This window comes from Melozone crissalis, unplaced genomic scaffold (genome assembly GCF_028551555.1).
Source record: "Melozone crissalis strain CALT ecotype California unplaced genomic scaffold, PUWL_Pcris_2 ptg000039l_1, whole genome shotgun sequence".
In the NCBI taxonomy this organism is placed as follows: Eukaryota; Metazoa; Chordata; class Aves; order Passeriformes; family Passerellidae; genus Melozone; species Melozone crissalis.
Genome location: NW_026535817.1, coordinates 584,681 through 599,472, shown reverse-complemented (window position 1 = coordinate 599,472; position 14,792 = coordinate 584,681). Strand labels below are relative to the sequence as shown.

The 14,792-nt window shown below is 54.1% G+C and overlaps 1 protein-coding gene across 4 annotated transcripts; it reads left to right on the top strand.

The window, feature by feature from the left end:
• Positions 1 to 4,680: 4,680 nt before the first annotated feature.
• Positions 4,681 to 12,961, top strand: LOC128941841 (uncharacterized). Of its 4 annotated transcripts, none has more exons than XR_008483584.1 (7): positions 4,681 to 4,754; positions 8,479 to 8,603; positions 9,799 to 9,869; positions 9,971 to 10,093; positions 10,694 to 10,908; positions 11,279 to 11,433; positions 12,541 to 12,961. XR_008483584.1 is itself a non-coding variant. In XM_054283820.1 (6 exons), the coding sequence occupies exons 1-4, from the start codon at positions 4,986 to 4,988 to the stop codon at positions 10,837 to 10,839; spliced, it is 609 nt and encodes a 202-aa protein (XP_054139795.1). In that variant the 5' UTR covers positions 4,969 to 4,985; the 3' UTR covers positions 10,840 to 10,908; positions 11,282 to 11,433; positions 12,541 to 12,961. The 4 variants fall into 4 exon arrangements, 2 of the variants coding, with proteins under 2 accessions (XP_054139795.1, XP_054139794.1); XR_008483583.1 differs by lacking the exon at positions 4,681 to 4,754 and adding an exon at positions 4,971 to 5,200; XM_054283820.1 differs by lacking the exons at positions 4,681 to 4,754; positions 9,799 to 9,869 and adding an exon at positions 4,969 to 5,200 and having other exon boundaries at positions 11,282 to 11,433.
• Positions 12,962 to 14,792: the final 1,831 nt, after the last annotated feature.

The window sequence follows — 14,792 nt, the reverse complement described above, 5'->3', positions numbered from 1 at the left end:
GTCTCTGCCTGTCCCAGAGCTCCGAAACTCCCACGATGCCCTGCTGGGCACTCCCCCGCCTTCTTCTCCTAGGCCAGCGCAGCTATGGCTCTCTCTCTCTCTCTCTCTCTTCCCTGAAGAAGGGCTGCCTGATGTCTCTTGGTCTCTTCCACCCTTCCATCCTTGAGCTAAGCCTACCTCATGGCCGCATGGCTTTATCCCCTCCCCCTGCCCAGCCAGCAGCTAAGACAAAGAGAGAGATCCGAAGCCTTTCCCGACAGAAGTCCTAAGAAAGCCTCCCAGAGCTGCAGCTCTGGTTCTTAACCCCTGTGTGTTCTCAGAGGTGTGTCCAAACTTCACTAGCCACATCAGGTGCCAATATCAAAACCTGAGCATCTATTAATTTGACCACAGCATCCCAGAATTCCTGTTTCCTAGTTCTAGTCAAACCAGCACACAGTGACATTCAGCAGCATGGGGGCACCTGCAGTGGGCCATGCCCAGGCTGTGCAGTCTCTCAGGGCAGCAGGCTGCTGTGCAAATTGCTCTCTCTTGGTGCTTCAGGTTCCAAAGCTGTTGCTCTTCCGTGTTGGTCTGAAATAGGTTTACAAAATCCACATATAATGTACGTGCAGTGCATATTGCACGCTCTGGGGGTTTGTCCTTAGCAAAACACAAACTCTGTCAGAAGTCTGTGGGAAGAGATTTTTCCTGCACAGTAGATTTTATCCAGCAAATTCAACTGCTGCATTTGCAGCGGAACTTGGTGGCCAAGTCTGTTCTGACAGTGTCTGGCCTGGAATGCTCAATCTCTTCTCCTTTTCCCCCCAGAACGTTCCCTTCTCTCTTGGTATTTCTCCTTTTATATGATCATGCTTTTGTTAAAACTTAGAGTAGCCATTCAGAAAAATCCCTTTTCCTTTTCCATCTCTTTGGGCAGGATGTCCTCCCAAGGATGATGGGTCACCACTTGAAGACTGATCTCAGGAAGGACAAATCAATTCTGCAGTGAGTCCTGGTGCTCCTTTTAGCAATCAGCATTCCTGGTTCCCAGGGCTCTTCCTTTTCAGTAAGGCCTACACACCTCAAGTCATTCCTGCATATTCCCTGGAGTATTTCACTGTCTCAAGACAGACAAAGGGATCTTCAAAACTTTCTGAATTGATTCAGCATGAGGTAACAATGCCCATTTTATCCCCAAAACACCACTCTAAAGGCAGTGTCTGATTGCCCATTTCTGAGGGACTCCAGGGCCACAGGGTGGGGTCACTGCCCATGTGTTGTACAGGGGCTGAGTCTGAAACATCTGATGATCCTGGGCCCAGAAAATCTCTTACTCTGCATAATCCCTGTGACCTTTTCCTGTGCCATTCATCTGCCTGCACTCACAAGGGGCTGGCACCTGGCTGATTTTATGGAGGGTGTGCTGCATGTCCTGGGATCAGCCGTAACGTGCTGTGATTCTTTCTGCAGTGGTTACAGCCCTGTCAGAGAGCTCAGTGCCGGGCTTGACTCGGCCACTGCAGAGCTTTTCCAGAGGCCATTGCCCCGTTGCTCTGTCTGGAGCTGCTCAGCAAGCACGAGGCAGCAATTACAGACAGGGCTGCTGGGCACCAGCCTGGGCACAGGGAGGTGGGGAGAGATCCCAGAGACACCCTTCACCCATCCACAGAGCACAGTAAAACACCTTCTTTATTTCCCTTTTCATTGGCTCTGTCTGCTCTCATCTGCTGCCTGAGCATTTTATCTGTTTACGCTGCTTTTTTCTACGCAATAAAAAGAGCAGACAGGCTTTTGCCCTGTATTTAAAATATTTTGCCTCATTTAGAGGTAAATCACAGCCACTTTTCTGGGCTGAATATTTTCAGACTCATCGGAGATGGAAATGTTTTGATAGCAAGCACTCTCACAGGGTCCAGCCACGGTCAGACAGGAAAAGTCTCCTCCTCCCACCTTACTTCTCTTTGCTCTGATATAAACCTGTCACTCTGTCCCCATCTCTGGGAGTCAGCACCCACATTCCTACTTGCACAGTGAAGGAAAAAGGAGAGGAAGGTCTGACTCCCAGTCCTTCCACAGGCAGAGTTTGAGTTGTTTACATGAGGAATTTGGGGAGCAGAGATCTTCACTTCCATCAGATCTGTCCTGTCAGGAACAAGCTGACACCCTGGGCACCAAAACAGATCACAGGAGCTGCAACAAAAAGCAGAGCTCTGCCAGAGCTGCAGGCAGGGGTCTATCAGGGAGAGTGATGGAGGAGAGTGATGGAGCAGGAAGAGTGGTGTTCTAGCAGACACAGGGGGAAGGAAGGAAGGAAGGAAGGAAGGAAGGAAGGAAGGAAGGAAGGAAGGAAGGAAGGAAGGAAGGAAGGAAGGAAGGAAGGAAGGGAAGGAAAGGAAGGAAAGGGAGGGAGAAAAGTGTAAGAAACTGGAAGAGACTTCAAGGGACACAATGCTGTTTAATGGGGCAGAAACTGAGAGACAAGTGAGCTGTAGTGCAGGGTGATTTGCATTCTTCCAAGATGATTTGTAAAGGGGGAGAGGTTGTAGATGAAATGTCTTGATTCGCCTTTATCTCACTCTGCCTGTGCACTTGTGTCATTAATTTCATGTAGTAACCTCTAGTAAACTGTCAGAGGCTGCAGCATAATTTTGTTGACCCTAAATTAAGGCAAAAAGCTGCAGTTCTGGAATTTGGAGCTCATAGTACCTAATTGGCTGAAGGGCAAAATAAAGAAGTAAAGATCAATGACAGCTTTTCGTGTCACATGAAAAGTCAAGGCGCATGCATCAGGGAACTTGAAAACAACCAGATTCATGTAAGTTCAGCCTATGTCTCAGTCCTAAAATTTCATTAAAATTAAACTCCCTCTTTCTAATTCTCATTCAGTGGAGCTTAGATGAACCTCCGATTTTTGGTGTTGCCATGATGGAGTTATGGGAATTGATTTTGTTGCAATGTGAAGTTCCAAAACTGGGAAATAGTGGCAGGCTTGGGGCTCTTTCTGCTTTCTTTCCTTTCTATTCCTGTCTATCCAACATGGCAAAAATGCAATCTAATTGAGTAGCACGAAGGCAACCTCCATGAAGTTAGCAAGTGAGGGAAAACAAGTTAATCTTTCAGGCTATGAAGGAGCTGATACCAGGAGAAAAACTGTGCCTGCAATACAAAGCCAGAAGTTATCAACTATCCTGAGAGATGTTTTCACAAATCAACAAAGACCACAAGCCAGGAAAAAGAAAAGAGCATTGCTCTGCTCTAAGTGTCCCTAAGAAGGGAAACTGAAAAGCTGTGAGCGTAGAGCAGGTAGGACCTGGCTGTCAGAGCAATGACAGCTTCCAGCAGAACAGGAATAACTCAGGAGTCTGGAGATGAGTCTCTGCTGCCTTGCACACTGTGCAGTGTTTCAGTCAAAGCCCAGAAGGAGCAGAGTTTCCAGGCAGCCACAGAACACCACATCAGGCCGTGCAGAAAGAGGATTGCAGCAGAAATGGGGCTCCTCCAGATCTACCTAAGACCCAGAACTGACACTAGATGGGGCTCAGCTGGAATAATTGTCTTAGTTCCTTCTTTTGTCCTCTCACCCCAAATATGTTTATCTTGTATTTTACTTCAGCATGCTTCTATAAATCTTCAGAGGATCCATCTGGGAAGCACTTCCAGGATGGAAATGCTCTGACCTTTAGATGTTGACAGGTGAGGTGCATATTCTCGTGTTCTGTATTACTGACAGTAATGGCAGTGCTTCCTTTTTTTTCTGTGAACAGTGTAAGTTTTACGTGTTTGTATGACTTCAGTATGTAGTTACCCTCCTACAAAACAGAATTTATATGCCAATGCTTTTATTCCAGGGATGTAGATGCAGTCCCACATCTGGATAAGCACATGACTCCATTTAAGCCAGTGTCTGACCCATCCAAGTCCTCCACAGCACGAGGCCATGGATGTGCCCACAGAGGCAGGAGCCCAGGCATGGCAGGACTGCTCAGGCAGCTCCTGTCTCCTGTGCTCAGGGTGATTCCTTTTCCAGACCAGCTCTGTGCCAGACCTTGCTCCTGCAGATGTGCCTGGTGCCACCTGATGTGTGGCAGCTTTTAAGGGCGAGTCTCCACTGATGAGGACTGCACAGCCCTGCCACTGATCCCGCTCAGCACTTGGACAAAATGTAGGACTGAACTCCAGAGGTAGGAGCCAGTTCTTTGTTATTTCATTGTCTGAAACTTTTTCCTTGGAGCGTGTTTGGGGAAGGATGGGAGATAGACTTTTTACCTTTCTAGTTTTGTCTCTTTCTGTGGTGCATCATACCCATCCCTTCCATAGCTGAACCAGTGGGTCTGGACTTTCTGACAGGAATTCAACAGAAATCTTTTTTAATCTTTTGTCCCCCAGTTTTTGGGGCAATCCGTCTCAAAACATTTCTGTAAAATTTCCTTTAGGTTCTTGATGCTGCTCAGACCCATCAGACTGACACAAAACCCTCTCAGTAATGTCCCAAGCCCCGGTGGAATGGCTGAGCTCTGAACTCCAGCCTTGCACTGTCACACCATAATTGCATTGCAATTGTGGATGTAATTGTGGCAGGTTCTAGGCCACTGGCTCTGAATCCTCCTGAATCCTCAGGGCTGACCATGGCATTTGTCTATACTTTCCTGTCACTGGGGCTGATCACTCCGTGCTTCCCAAGGGTCCAAGCGCTCGCTCTGCGCAGCTCCTTGGAGCTGAGGGTGCCTGCCCACACTGAGAGATGGGTGAGTGAACGACCCCGTAATGTTCAGGTTGGTTCGGCTTATCTAGTTCGGTTCGGCTTATCTAGTTCGGTTCGGCTGAACGCGGTTCCGTCCCGTTCCGTTCAGCTCACCTCGGCTAAACTCGGATCGATTCGGCAAATCCCGGCCAGAGTCGCCGCTTCGGTTACGCTCGGCTGTTCTCGGCCACACTCGGCTGTTCTCGGCTCCACTCGGCCGCACTCGGTTCTTCGGCCGTCCCTGACTCTGCTCCGCGGCGCAATGGCGGCCGGTGGCAGGGCTCCGCTGCCCGGCCTGAGCCCCATGAGGGGACAGAGCGCTGGCACAGCCGCCTCAGCCCGGGTCACCCTGGCCCTGCCCGGGCCCGCGTCCCCCGGAGCGCGCCCTGCAGCGCAGAACGCGGCCTCGGAGCCAGGAGCGGGGCCAATGGCCTTGGCTCGGCAGCGGCGCCGGGAGGCGGCGGGCGGTGCCCTCAGGTGAGCGGCCGGAGCGGAGGGAGCGGGGCCGGGGGCACCCACAGAGGGACGGGGCAGCCACAGCGGGACGGGGGCACCCACAGCGGGACGGGGGCACCCACAGAGGGACGGGGCACCCACAGCGGGACGGGGGCACCCACAGCGGGCCGGGGCTGCTTTGGGCGCTGCTGCTGCGGGGGACCCGCCGTGGGTGGGACGGGGCTGTCCCGGGCCTTGCGGCTCTCTGGGATCGCGTTCCGTGGAATAAAGCTGCGGGTCGTCCCAGCTGCGGGGGCAGTGCTTTGTTGTGTGAGAAACAAAGTTCACTCCTTAGAAGTTTTACACGTTTGTTAAGGGATAAAAGCCAGCGCCGGGAGGCTGGGCTGTTTGCCAGGAGCAGCCGGTTACCTTTAACCGTGTTCTCTAGATTCTGTTCCACTGCAGTGGTGTATGCATATTCATTCGAGTTTGTACATATTCAAACAGTCCTTGGAGTTTAGGTGTTCTTTTGCTTGGTTTTAACCTTCGTGCCATCTTGTGGATTAAACCAATATACTTTATTTCTTCCTGTGGTGCCATCCTGTTTTATTTTCACTCCCTCGGTATTTGATAACGAGGGTCAATAATTTTTGCCTTTTTTCTCGGTGCTCTGGTTTCTGTTTCTGTTATCTTGTGTTTCAGATAAGATTGTCCCCAAATGTGGGAAATCACCTAATTATCTTACACCATGTTCTGAGTTCCTTACATGTAAAATCATTTTGCCATTTCACAGTCTCTATTATGCTACAGTCTAAAATAGTATCTCTTGCACTGCTATTTATTAAAGCTCTGCAGTGCATACATGAACTGACAGATGATACTTTATCAAGAGCAGTAGTTACAGATTGTGCTCTCTCAGGAGTTTTGTGGGCAATACCACTGTGCCAGAGCTAATACACGAATGGCAGAGGCAATAACTGCATTTGTTATGTTTCATTCTGGGCTGGGCTGGGCTCTGTGTCCCGGGAGGCAGCGGGATGGGGGTCCCTGTGTCCACCCCTGGGTCCCAGAGAGAAGCTGCTCCTGTGGCTGCAGCTGAGGGGCACTGGGAACCCTGAGCAGTCCTGATGGAAACCGATGGCAAACCAGGTTTTATTGGGTTTGGGACTTGGCATTTCCCCCGCTCCGTGTGTTTTGCCTTAGGAAACAGGAACTGGGCACCGAGACATTTTGTTACCCTAGAAGGGACGAGTTTCTTTGTATTTATTTCCTGGGGCACTGGAACGATTTGGGTCTCAGCTGGCACCCGAGAGCCTCCTCTGTGTCCCGGGTGGGGTGGTGGCGATCAAAGGGGTCAGAGTTGGGGCAGGAGGGTGGGCAGAGGGGGGAGCAGTGGCTCTTTGGGGATTTGCATCTGGAAAGGGCCCTCAGGTTCCTGCTGGGAGTCCTGGGAACAGAGCTGGGAGTGGCTGGGCAGTGAGGACGTGCAGCCGGAGTGCTGAGAGTGCCGAGGCTGCAGTGGCTGTTGCTGCTGCTCTCCTGCTGTCCCATCTCTAGCGCTGGGCTGGCACCCGGGCACCTCCCAGGGCTGGACACCCTCGGGGCAGGGGTGGCTTTTAAATGTTTTAATGCTGCAGCAGCGCCTCAGATTGGATGAGTGTGAGGATGTCCAGCTCTTCCTTAGGCCTTGGAGCATGGCCAGGGTGCAGAGCTCGTGGTCAATCTTGTTTACACACTTGGAATAGCAAAATATTTTAAAACAGGGACTTTGAGGAAATAACATAGGTGAGTCTGTTGCAAGGATAGGTACAAGCTGTCCTTATTAAAGATCCACACTGCTGGATGTTTTGTCAAACCCCTCTGGGGACAGGACGTGTCCCCAGAGCTTCATTAACCCCTTGTTTCCTGCTGCAGGGCAGGGTGTGCCCCAGCCTCGGGGCTGTGTGGCTCCTCCTGCCTGGAGCAGGGACAGCCCTGGGGCTGAGCCACAGAGGTTCAGTTGTTGGAGCAGGTGGGGATGGATCTCTCTGTGCCTGGGAATTGTTGTTGCTGCCTGACTGTCACAGCTGCAGGGCTCCCTCAGAGCCTGTGCCTGCAGCAGCACTTGGGGCTCCCGTGCTGGGCAGGAGCAGCTCTGGGCTGGGCTCTCAGTGCCATCAGTGCCCATGGAAATGCAGCGCTGGTTTCACTTCCATCAGCCTCTCTGCTGTGCCACCCTCGGTGCCAGGGCACAGAGCTGTGGGGAGGCCCCATCCCATCTGTGCCAGGGCTGCCAGCGCTGCCAGCAGCAGTGCTGGGCACCAAGGGCTGCCTTTGGAGCCTGGCTTTCACACAGGGTCACACACTCTGCCCCTCAGCATCCAGCTGTATCCTACAGCTGGACAGTTCAGCCAGCAGGGATTGGAGTCAGCTCTGGGGCCCAGAGCAGGTTCTGTCCCACAGAGAGGGACTGAGCTCCCTGGCACAGCTCAGAGATGGGCTCTGCCCTTTGGGGCCGGCAGTGAGTGCTGCCAGGTCATTGTGATAAGGGGAACTGAAGCTTTCCTAGAAAAGCCATCAGCTGTAAGGAGAATCTGTGGAAAACAGGTGCTTGGTGCACTGGCTGGTAGTAGGTCCTGGGCTTTTCTCTTCTTTCCTTTAACCTGTTCTTAAGAGGACCCCAAAACTGCAAAATCAAAAGGAAGGGGGATGTGGGGGTGAAAGTTGCTTTTCATTTTTTGAAGTGTTGCTGTGGATTTTGGTGTGTCAAGTGGCACTACCAAAGCAGCATTGGAATAACCAAACTTTGGGACTCTGCACTTAATTCCTTTAATGTGTTTGTGTGGGTGCAGGAAATGCCAAATCCCAAAGCAATTCCATGTCTGTAACTTCAAGTGCAAAGTCTTTAAAGCCAAGTGCTCAGTGTGGGCTTTCCACGTGGATGCAAATGGTCAAAGGCCTTTCTTGTGTCCCAAAAGCAAAAATCCTTTCCCTGTGAGGCTTTGGAGGGGATTCTCTTTGGGATTTCTTGTGATGCAGCATCCTGAGTGTCCCTTCCTTTGTGCAAAGTCCAGTGGTAAAGGATTGAATGACTGACATGTGGGGTCTGGGATAAAAATGGTTCTGTGAAATTGGGCAAAGAATGCAATATGAAAAATGAGCATCCTGTTATTGTCTGAAATAGTCAGGAATAAAAATGCTGGCAAAGGACACGTTTGTGTTTGAATTGGTGCCACCTCTCATGGATAAAACCCCATAGGGAGCAATCAGAGCAGAAGTATGAGAGCTGGGATCCTTTGACTTCCACAGTGGACTTAATTTTCTTTTCTCCTCTCTTTGAGGGCAGGAAAAATCATCCAACTCCTCCCATCTTTGCCAGAAGCTTTGGTGTTTAGGCAGCCAAAGGCAAGAGGCCTCAGCACCAGGGCTCTGTCCTGGAGGGCTCTGCTCCTGCCCACGCTGTGGGGTAAGTCAGAGGGACACAGGGCTCCTCTTTTCCTCTCTGCTGGCATTACCTGCCATGGCAATGCCATTTGTGCCAGCCCAGCCCCAGCTGTGTCTGCTGGACAAGGGCAGAGGTGAAGGGACAAATGCCAGAGTTCCCTGGGGATGATGGAGCTGTGGTGTTGGCTGTGCCCTGAGGGGCAGCTTGGGCATTGTCTGTGCCCCCAGGACTGCTCTGGGCTTCAGGAGCTCTCAGTGCATTCCCAGCCATGCCAGGGGTGGCAGCTGGGGCAGGGCTGGGTGACAGCCCCTGCTGGGGCTGGGCAGGGCTGGGTGACAGCCCCTGCTGGGGCTGGGGCAGGCACTGGCCCTGGCACGGATGCAGGGGCAGGGCTGGGAGGGTTTGGCAGCAATGGGAGGAGAGTGAGGGATGGTGTGGGCACAGTGCTCAGCCTGTGCTCTGTCAGCACAGCCCTGCAGGGCACTGGGATCTGGGAGCAGCTCCAGCTCTCCTGGTGCCCAGGGATGGGCTCTGAGGGACTGGGCTCACCTGTGGCCTCCCAGGTCAGCAGGAACAAGGGCAATGTGGCCAGAGCTGTGGCCCATCAGGCTCTGTTTCCCTCTGGGAAAGCAGAACAGTCTCTGGGCTCAGGTGAGTTTCCTGCAAGTGCTTAGAAGAGAAATCCAGGGAAAAGGGAGTTCAGCAATTGCATCTGCTGCTGGGAACAATGCCTCAGGCTTGCTCAGTTTGTGTCTGTGAGAAGTGGGCTTTGGGCTGGAGAGGGGCTCTTGGGAACAAAAGATGGAGTCAGTCCTCTCCAGGGATGTGCAGTGAAGGACTGAGTGGGAGGGAAGGGGAGTATTTAGAAATGATATCAATATTTCTCCCAAAATTGGGGTGAAGCAGTGATGGGAGTGGTTGGGTTTGCTCTGGGCCTTGTTATTCTTTGTGCAACTTTTAAATTCTGTTGCATGATTTACTGTCCAGTATCTTTCTAACAAAAACTGACAGAAATTTAGGTTCAGGATTAGAACTTAGGTCCATTCACTGCAGATCTTGCCAAGGCTGGAGGACTGGGATGCTGGCTGCTCTCAGCAAAGGTTACTTATTAATGCTGTGTCAGATTCCCCTCAGTGCTGGGCAGGAAAGGTGAGGGTTTGGATCAGGAATTCTGCAAACAGGGCCTGTGTGACGGTTGATTTGTTTTGTTTTTCAGTGAGCCAGGGCTGGCACAGGGAATCGTGCAGGTACTGACCAGAGCTGCTGCCCTTTGGAGCCATTTTAAAGGTGTGATCATAGAACATTTTGGGGGCTGTTTTCAGCAATCTGGGTTTAGAACTCCTGTCCCCAGCCTGTTGCTGACCCTGAGACATCTGCTCTGGTTTCAGGCTGTCCTTGCTGGAGCACCCTGGTCCCTGCCATCCCCAAGCCCTGGGACACAGAGGGAGCCCTGTCCCAAGTGGCTTTGGCACCTTGGCAGGGATGTGGCAGCAGCCCCAGAGCAGCTGGAGGTGAGAACTGGGTGTGTGAAACTGAGCAGTGCTTACCTGGGGCTGGGGGAAGGGGAGGAGTTTCCATCCCCCTGGAGCTTTCTGCTGGCATGGGGCAGCACAGGGAGCAGCATTAATTGTGCCACTCCCATGGGCACTGCTGCCCTTGGTGTCTCTGCTGTGCCACCAGACGGTGGCAGTTTGCTGCTGTCACTGCCACCCCACTGGGGCTGTGCCCTCCTGCCAGCCCCCACAGGAGCTCCAGGGGTGCCTCTGTGCTCTGTTGGGAGCGTTTGCTGGGAATGTGCCTCATCCCTGGCAGTGTCCCTTTGTCCCTGGGCTGCCAGCCAGAGCTTTGGGCTGCTCAGGCTCAGGGCTGGATTGCCCAGGGCACTGAGAGGGAGCAGCACAGGGAGGGTGACAGGGAGGGGCTGGCAGAGCCCAGCTGGCAGCCTGTGCTGGTGCTGCAGGTGGGGCTGGGGGCACTGCAGGGAGTGACTGTCCCCTTCCCTAAGCAGCCCTGCAGATCCCAAGGGCTCCTAGAGCAGGATTTTATTCCTTACTTCCCTTTGTGGAAATTCGTTCTCCCAATTGCCATGAGCAATTCTTTGATTTCTCTAGGAGAAAACCTCCCAGCAGAGACAGATTGCAATGGAGGCCAGAGTTGTGTTTGGAGCAGGGAGTGCTGGGAGCTGCATCTGCCTGTGCTGCCACAGCCTGAGCACAGCCTGGGAAAAGGGACTGGGGGATTTCTGGTGCCCCAGTGAGAAGAACACAAACTCAGCCATTCAGCCTGACAGGCCCCTCCACCCAGAGCTCAGCACACATCCTCAGAGGTAAGTCCAGAAACACAGAAGAAAAAGGTGACTTGTTTTGCTTTAAAGTTATTTCAAGTTGTTATTAAAGCCCAACCAACATTTGCTCTTGATTTTGGTTGGGTGAGTAACGAGCAGTGGGCACAGATGATGCCATTCATGTAGCTGCAAACCTGGTATCATCTAGAGGGGATACAAGAACTGTTTGTGTGGGAAAATGCAATGTGAGGGGATGTCAGGGGCAGTGAGGTGGCATTTGTGAGGGAATTGCTGAGGTCATTGAAGGGAGAGCAGCAGACAATTCCCCTGGGAAATCCAAGGGCCCACAGCCAGGACTCTCCAGGGCTGAGGGGGCAGCCCTGAGACTCACTGTGTGCTCCTTCCTTGGCAGCAGCCAGCAGGGAAGGGAGAAGAGGATCCCTGTGGGATGAGACTGGAGAGAGCGAGCAGAGGAGCGGCCTCGGGCTGGAGAAAGGCAAAGGGACCAACATGGTGTCACCAGGGCACCTGTGAGGAACAGAATGGGCACTTGGAGGCCACATGGAGGTGAGGAGTGGATGGTTTGGGGCAAAGTCTGAGTTTATCTACAGGGAAATAAGCAGGGGATATTTAGGAGGGAAAAGCTGAGGTGATGAGCTCACCCACCCTGGCACAAGGTGTGTTTGCACAGGCTGGGGCCAGAGGTGAAGGTCAATCCAAAGCCAGCCCTGCTCAACCTCTAAATCCCAGGATAAGTTGTACAGGCTGCCCACTGAGGGATTAAAAATACATAAAAATGAAACCAAGAGCATTCATGAGATTCCTGGGAATCCCATTAACTTGTTGTCAGAACTCCCAACACAGTTTTGAGCTTTGGTGACAAGAATGCATTTCTTTATTTGGATTATTCACTGGGTGGGATTTGGGGTTTATTTGGATTTTAAAGCTCTCATGGTGGCCCTGACACTGCTCAGGAGCTGGTAGGAAAAGCAGAGTCAGAGCTCCTGGCAGGCACAGGGTGTTTTCCCCCATAGTGGATTGTGGAGGAATTGTCTGGGACCTGGATTGTCCCTCTGGGTGATGCCACTTGCTGTGATTTGTGTAATTGCACACATTTAATTCCCAAAACTTCCCAGCCCAGGGGTTTGAACTGACAGGGCAGGACAAAGATTGTTCTCTGTGCAGGGCCCAGATTTGGGGTTCGATGTCAGCTGTGCTAGTTCTGATGAATTATTCTCAGAGCCCCAAATTCCCTGCTCCATTCCCACTGCAGTAACCTCCCAGTGCCCCATGGAGTGTGGGCATTGCCATGCAGAGCTGCTGCCTTGGACAGCAGCTGTGCCAGGAGCCAGCAGAGCTTCCTTAAAACGAAGCTCAGCAGCACAGGGACAAGGACAGGGTTATATTCCATAGAACTGGCATTTGGACCCTCACCCCAATGGTGTCCCTGGGGTCACTGGATAGAGCTGCCTGGAATTGAGCTGATTTCACCCCCCTGAGCTCCAGAGTGGAGAACATCCAGTTGATGTTTAAAGCAGGAGAAGGCAGTGGCCAGATGTGCTCCCAGCCTGTGCTGGGGCAGCCCCTGTGCCCGGGGGGGGGACATCTCTCCCTGCAGGAGCTCAGCTCCTTTCAGAGCCTCAGCAGTGGCCTCTCCAAATTCTTTTCCCTCAGGAAGGGGATGCACAGCTCTGTCTGCAGCACACCTCCAGTGGGACCTACCTGTGAAAGCTTTCCTTCACTTGTGCACTTGCAGCTGGATCCCTGAAAAACTCCAAACTCCATCCCACTGATTTTCAGGTATCTCTGAGGGCTACTGTCTGGGATTTAATACCTGTGGGGGAAGATTGCCTTGTCTTTAATGCTGCTGATGGATGATGGCCTCAGGCTGGGGAGGGGAGGGAAGGGATTTGGGGTGGCTGGGACATACCTGTAGCTGTGTGGGAGCTCTGAACCGGGAATTGCTGTGTGAGCCCCTGTGCAAACAGCCTGTGCCTCCATTCGCAGGTAATGCCAGCTGCTCCTTGGGGTCCTTCTGGGCTCTTGGTGCTCTGTGTGGGCTGGAGCATTTCCACGTGCCCGCTCAGAGCAGCCCCTGGCCGAGGAGCCACAGTGCAGGCACAGCTCCTCCCCTGCAGATCCCAAAGACACGAGGGGCTGCTTGCCTTCAGGAGCTTCTGGCTCCTCCTGCCCTGCGCTCCCAGCCAGTTGGGACACGCTGAGGGAACACCAGGGAGCATGGCTGGCAGCGAGCAGGAGACACCGAGGCCTCTGGGCCCAGAAACAGCCCCGGCCTCAGCAGCCACCGTCGCTTTGGCCTGGCAGCGCTCACGTGCGGGAAACGCCCCCTGCCACTCTCCAGAGGCACTTTGGCCACAGAGCAAGGGCACCCTCAGGACTTGTCTTGTTCACTTCTTCTGGGGAAGCCGAGGGACATTGTGTGAGCACGTTTACAGCTGCCAGGTAAATCCTGGAAAGGGCAGAAAAATCAGGGTCATGGGGAAGAGTTTGGTGCTGACATGCTGAGTGCCAGCCAGTTGTGCCCTACGGCCATTGCAGGGGCTGGTGTGTAAAGCAGCATTAGCAGAAGGGAAGGAGCTGCATTTGCAGAGGAGTTCTCTTACTGGCAGCAGTCATTCCCATCCCACACAGGGCCTTTGGAACAGCCCTGGGATTGGCCCAGGTGTTTGGAGCAGGGTGCTGAGAGGACCAAAATTCTGTGTTCAGTGTGCAGCTGAGCCAGTCAGTTCTCAGCATTTGACTCAATGATCCTCATGGCTCTGGAAATAAAGAGCAAAGAGTTTTCACTGTTTTTTCCCTCGTGTTTCCCAGTCCCAGGCACAATTGGAGCAGGAGCAGCAACGCCTCGGCCCCAGCGGCCGTCCCAGAACAGCTGCTCCCGGCCGGGGCGCTGCAGCCCCCGGGGTGCGGGCACGGAGAAGGGGCTGCAGGCGCTGGGGCTCGTAGGGGAGCGCGGGGCTCCTGGGGTTACCGGGCCGGGGGGGGGGGCTCGGTGTCCCCCCGGGGTTACCGGGCCGGGGGTGGTGGCGGCGGTACTGAGCGAGCGGCGATACCGATGGGGTCCCGGGGCCGGTACGGGCGGTCTCCGTGTCCTTCCCACTTCCAGCCGCGATCCAAAGGCTGCTCCCGGGAAGCGCCATCCTCCCGGCGGGCATGGCAGCGGCACAGCACCGGCTCCCTGCCGCCGCAGCCGGAGCAGGCCTGAAGTCCCGGCGGGACCCAGCCCTGCACCGGCCGCAGCTGGAGCGGCAGCGCCTGTCCCGGAGCGGCTCTTCATGCCCGCGGCGATGCCGGTCCCGATCCGGCCCCAATCCCACCTCGATCCTCCGGCCCCAGCACCCACACCCTGCCCACCGAGGAAGAAGCGGCTCGGCCCGGCTCCCACAGGAAACACCGGCAGGGTCAGGACCCGGACTCCCGGTCCTATCCGAGCGCCTTGGACCCCGCGCAGCACCAGTCCCTGATCCGGATCTCCGCACAGCGCTCCGACCGACGCTCCCGCCGCATACCGAGCGGAGCATCCCCCGCCGAAAGCGGGACAGGCGCGGATCCGCCGGGATTTATGGGCGGGGGGGAGGCGGGGCCCCGGGGGCGGGGCCGACACAGGTGCGAGGGGCGGGGCCCGCACGGGTGTGAGGGACCCCAGTGCGGCTGCGCGGGGCGGGGCCTAGGGGGATTTAAGGAGCGGGGAGGCCCCGGCTGCATCATTTGCTCGTTGGCGTTCGGTGGGGGAGGTTATTGCTGGCCGGGGCCCTATATCTTTTTCTCTACGTTTCTTTTGTTTTACGTTTCTTTTCTGTTAAATTTTTTTTTCTCTATACCTCTCCTTTCCGCCCTCCCTTTCATCCCTACCCCACCCCCTGCACCCTCCTCCCCCCCTACGGCCGCCCCCCGCCCCCTCTCTC

Bases quoted from the DNA above. Each gene is read 5' to 3' on its own strand.
- LOC128941841 (XM_054283820.1), top strand. From the start codon at position 4,986: ATGGCGGCCGGTGGCAGGGCTCCGCTGCCCGGCCTGAGCCCCATGAGG. The intron at 5,201-8,478 runs GTGAGCGGCCGG...CCTCTCTTTGAG, and splicing joins GCGGCGGGCGGTGCCCTCAG to GGCAGGAAAAATCATCCAAC. The intron at 10,094-10,693 runs GTGAGAACTGGG...TGATTTCTCTAG, and splicing joins CAGCCCCAGAGCAGCTGGAG to GAGAAAACCTCCCAGCAGAG.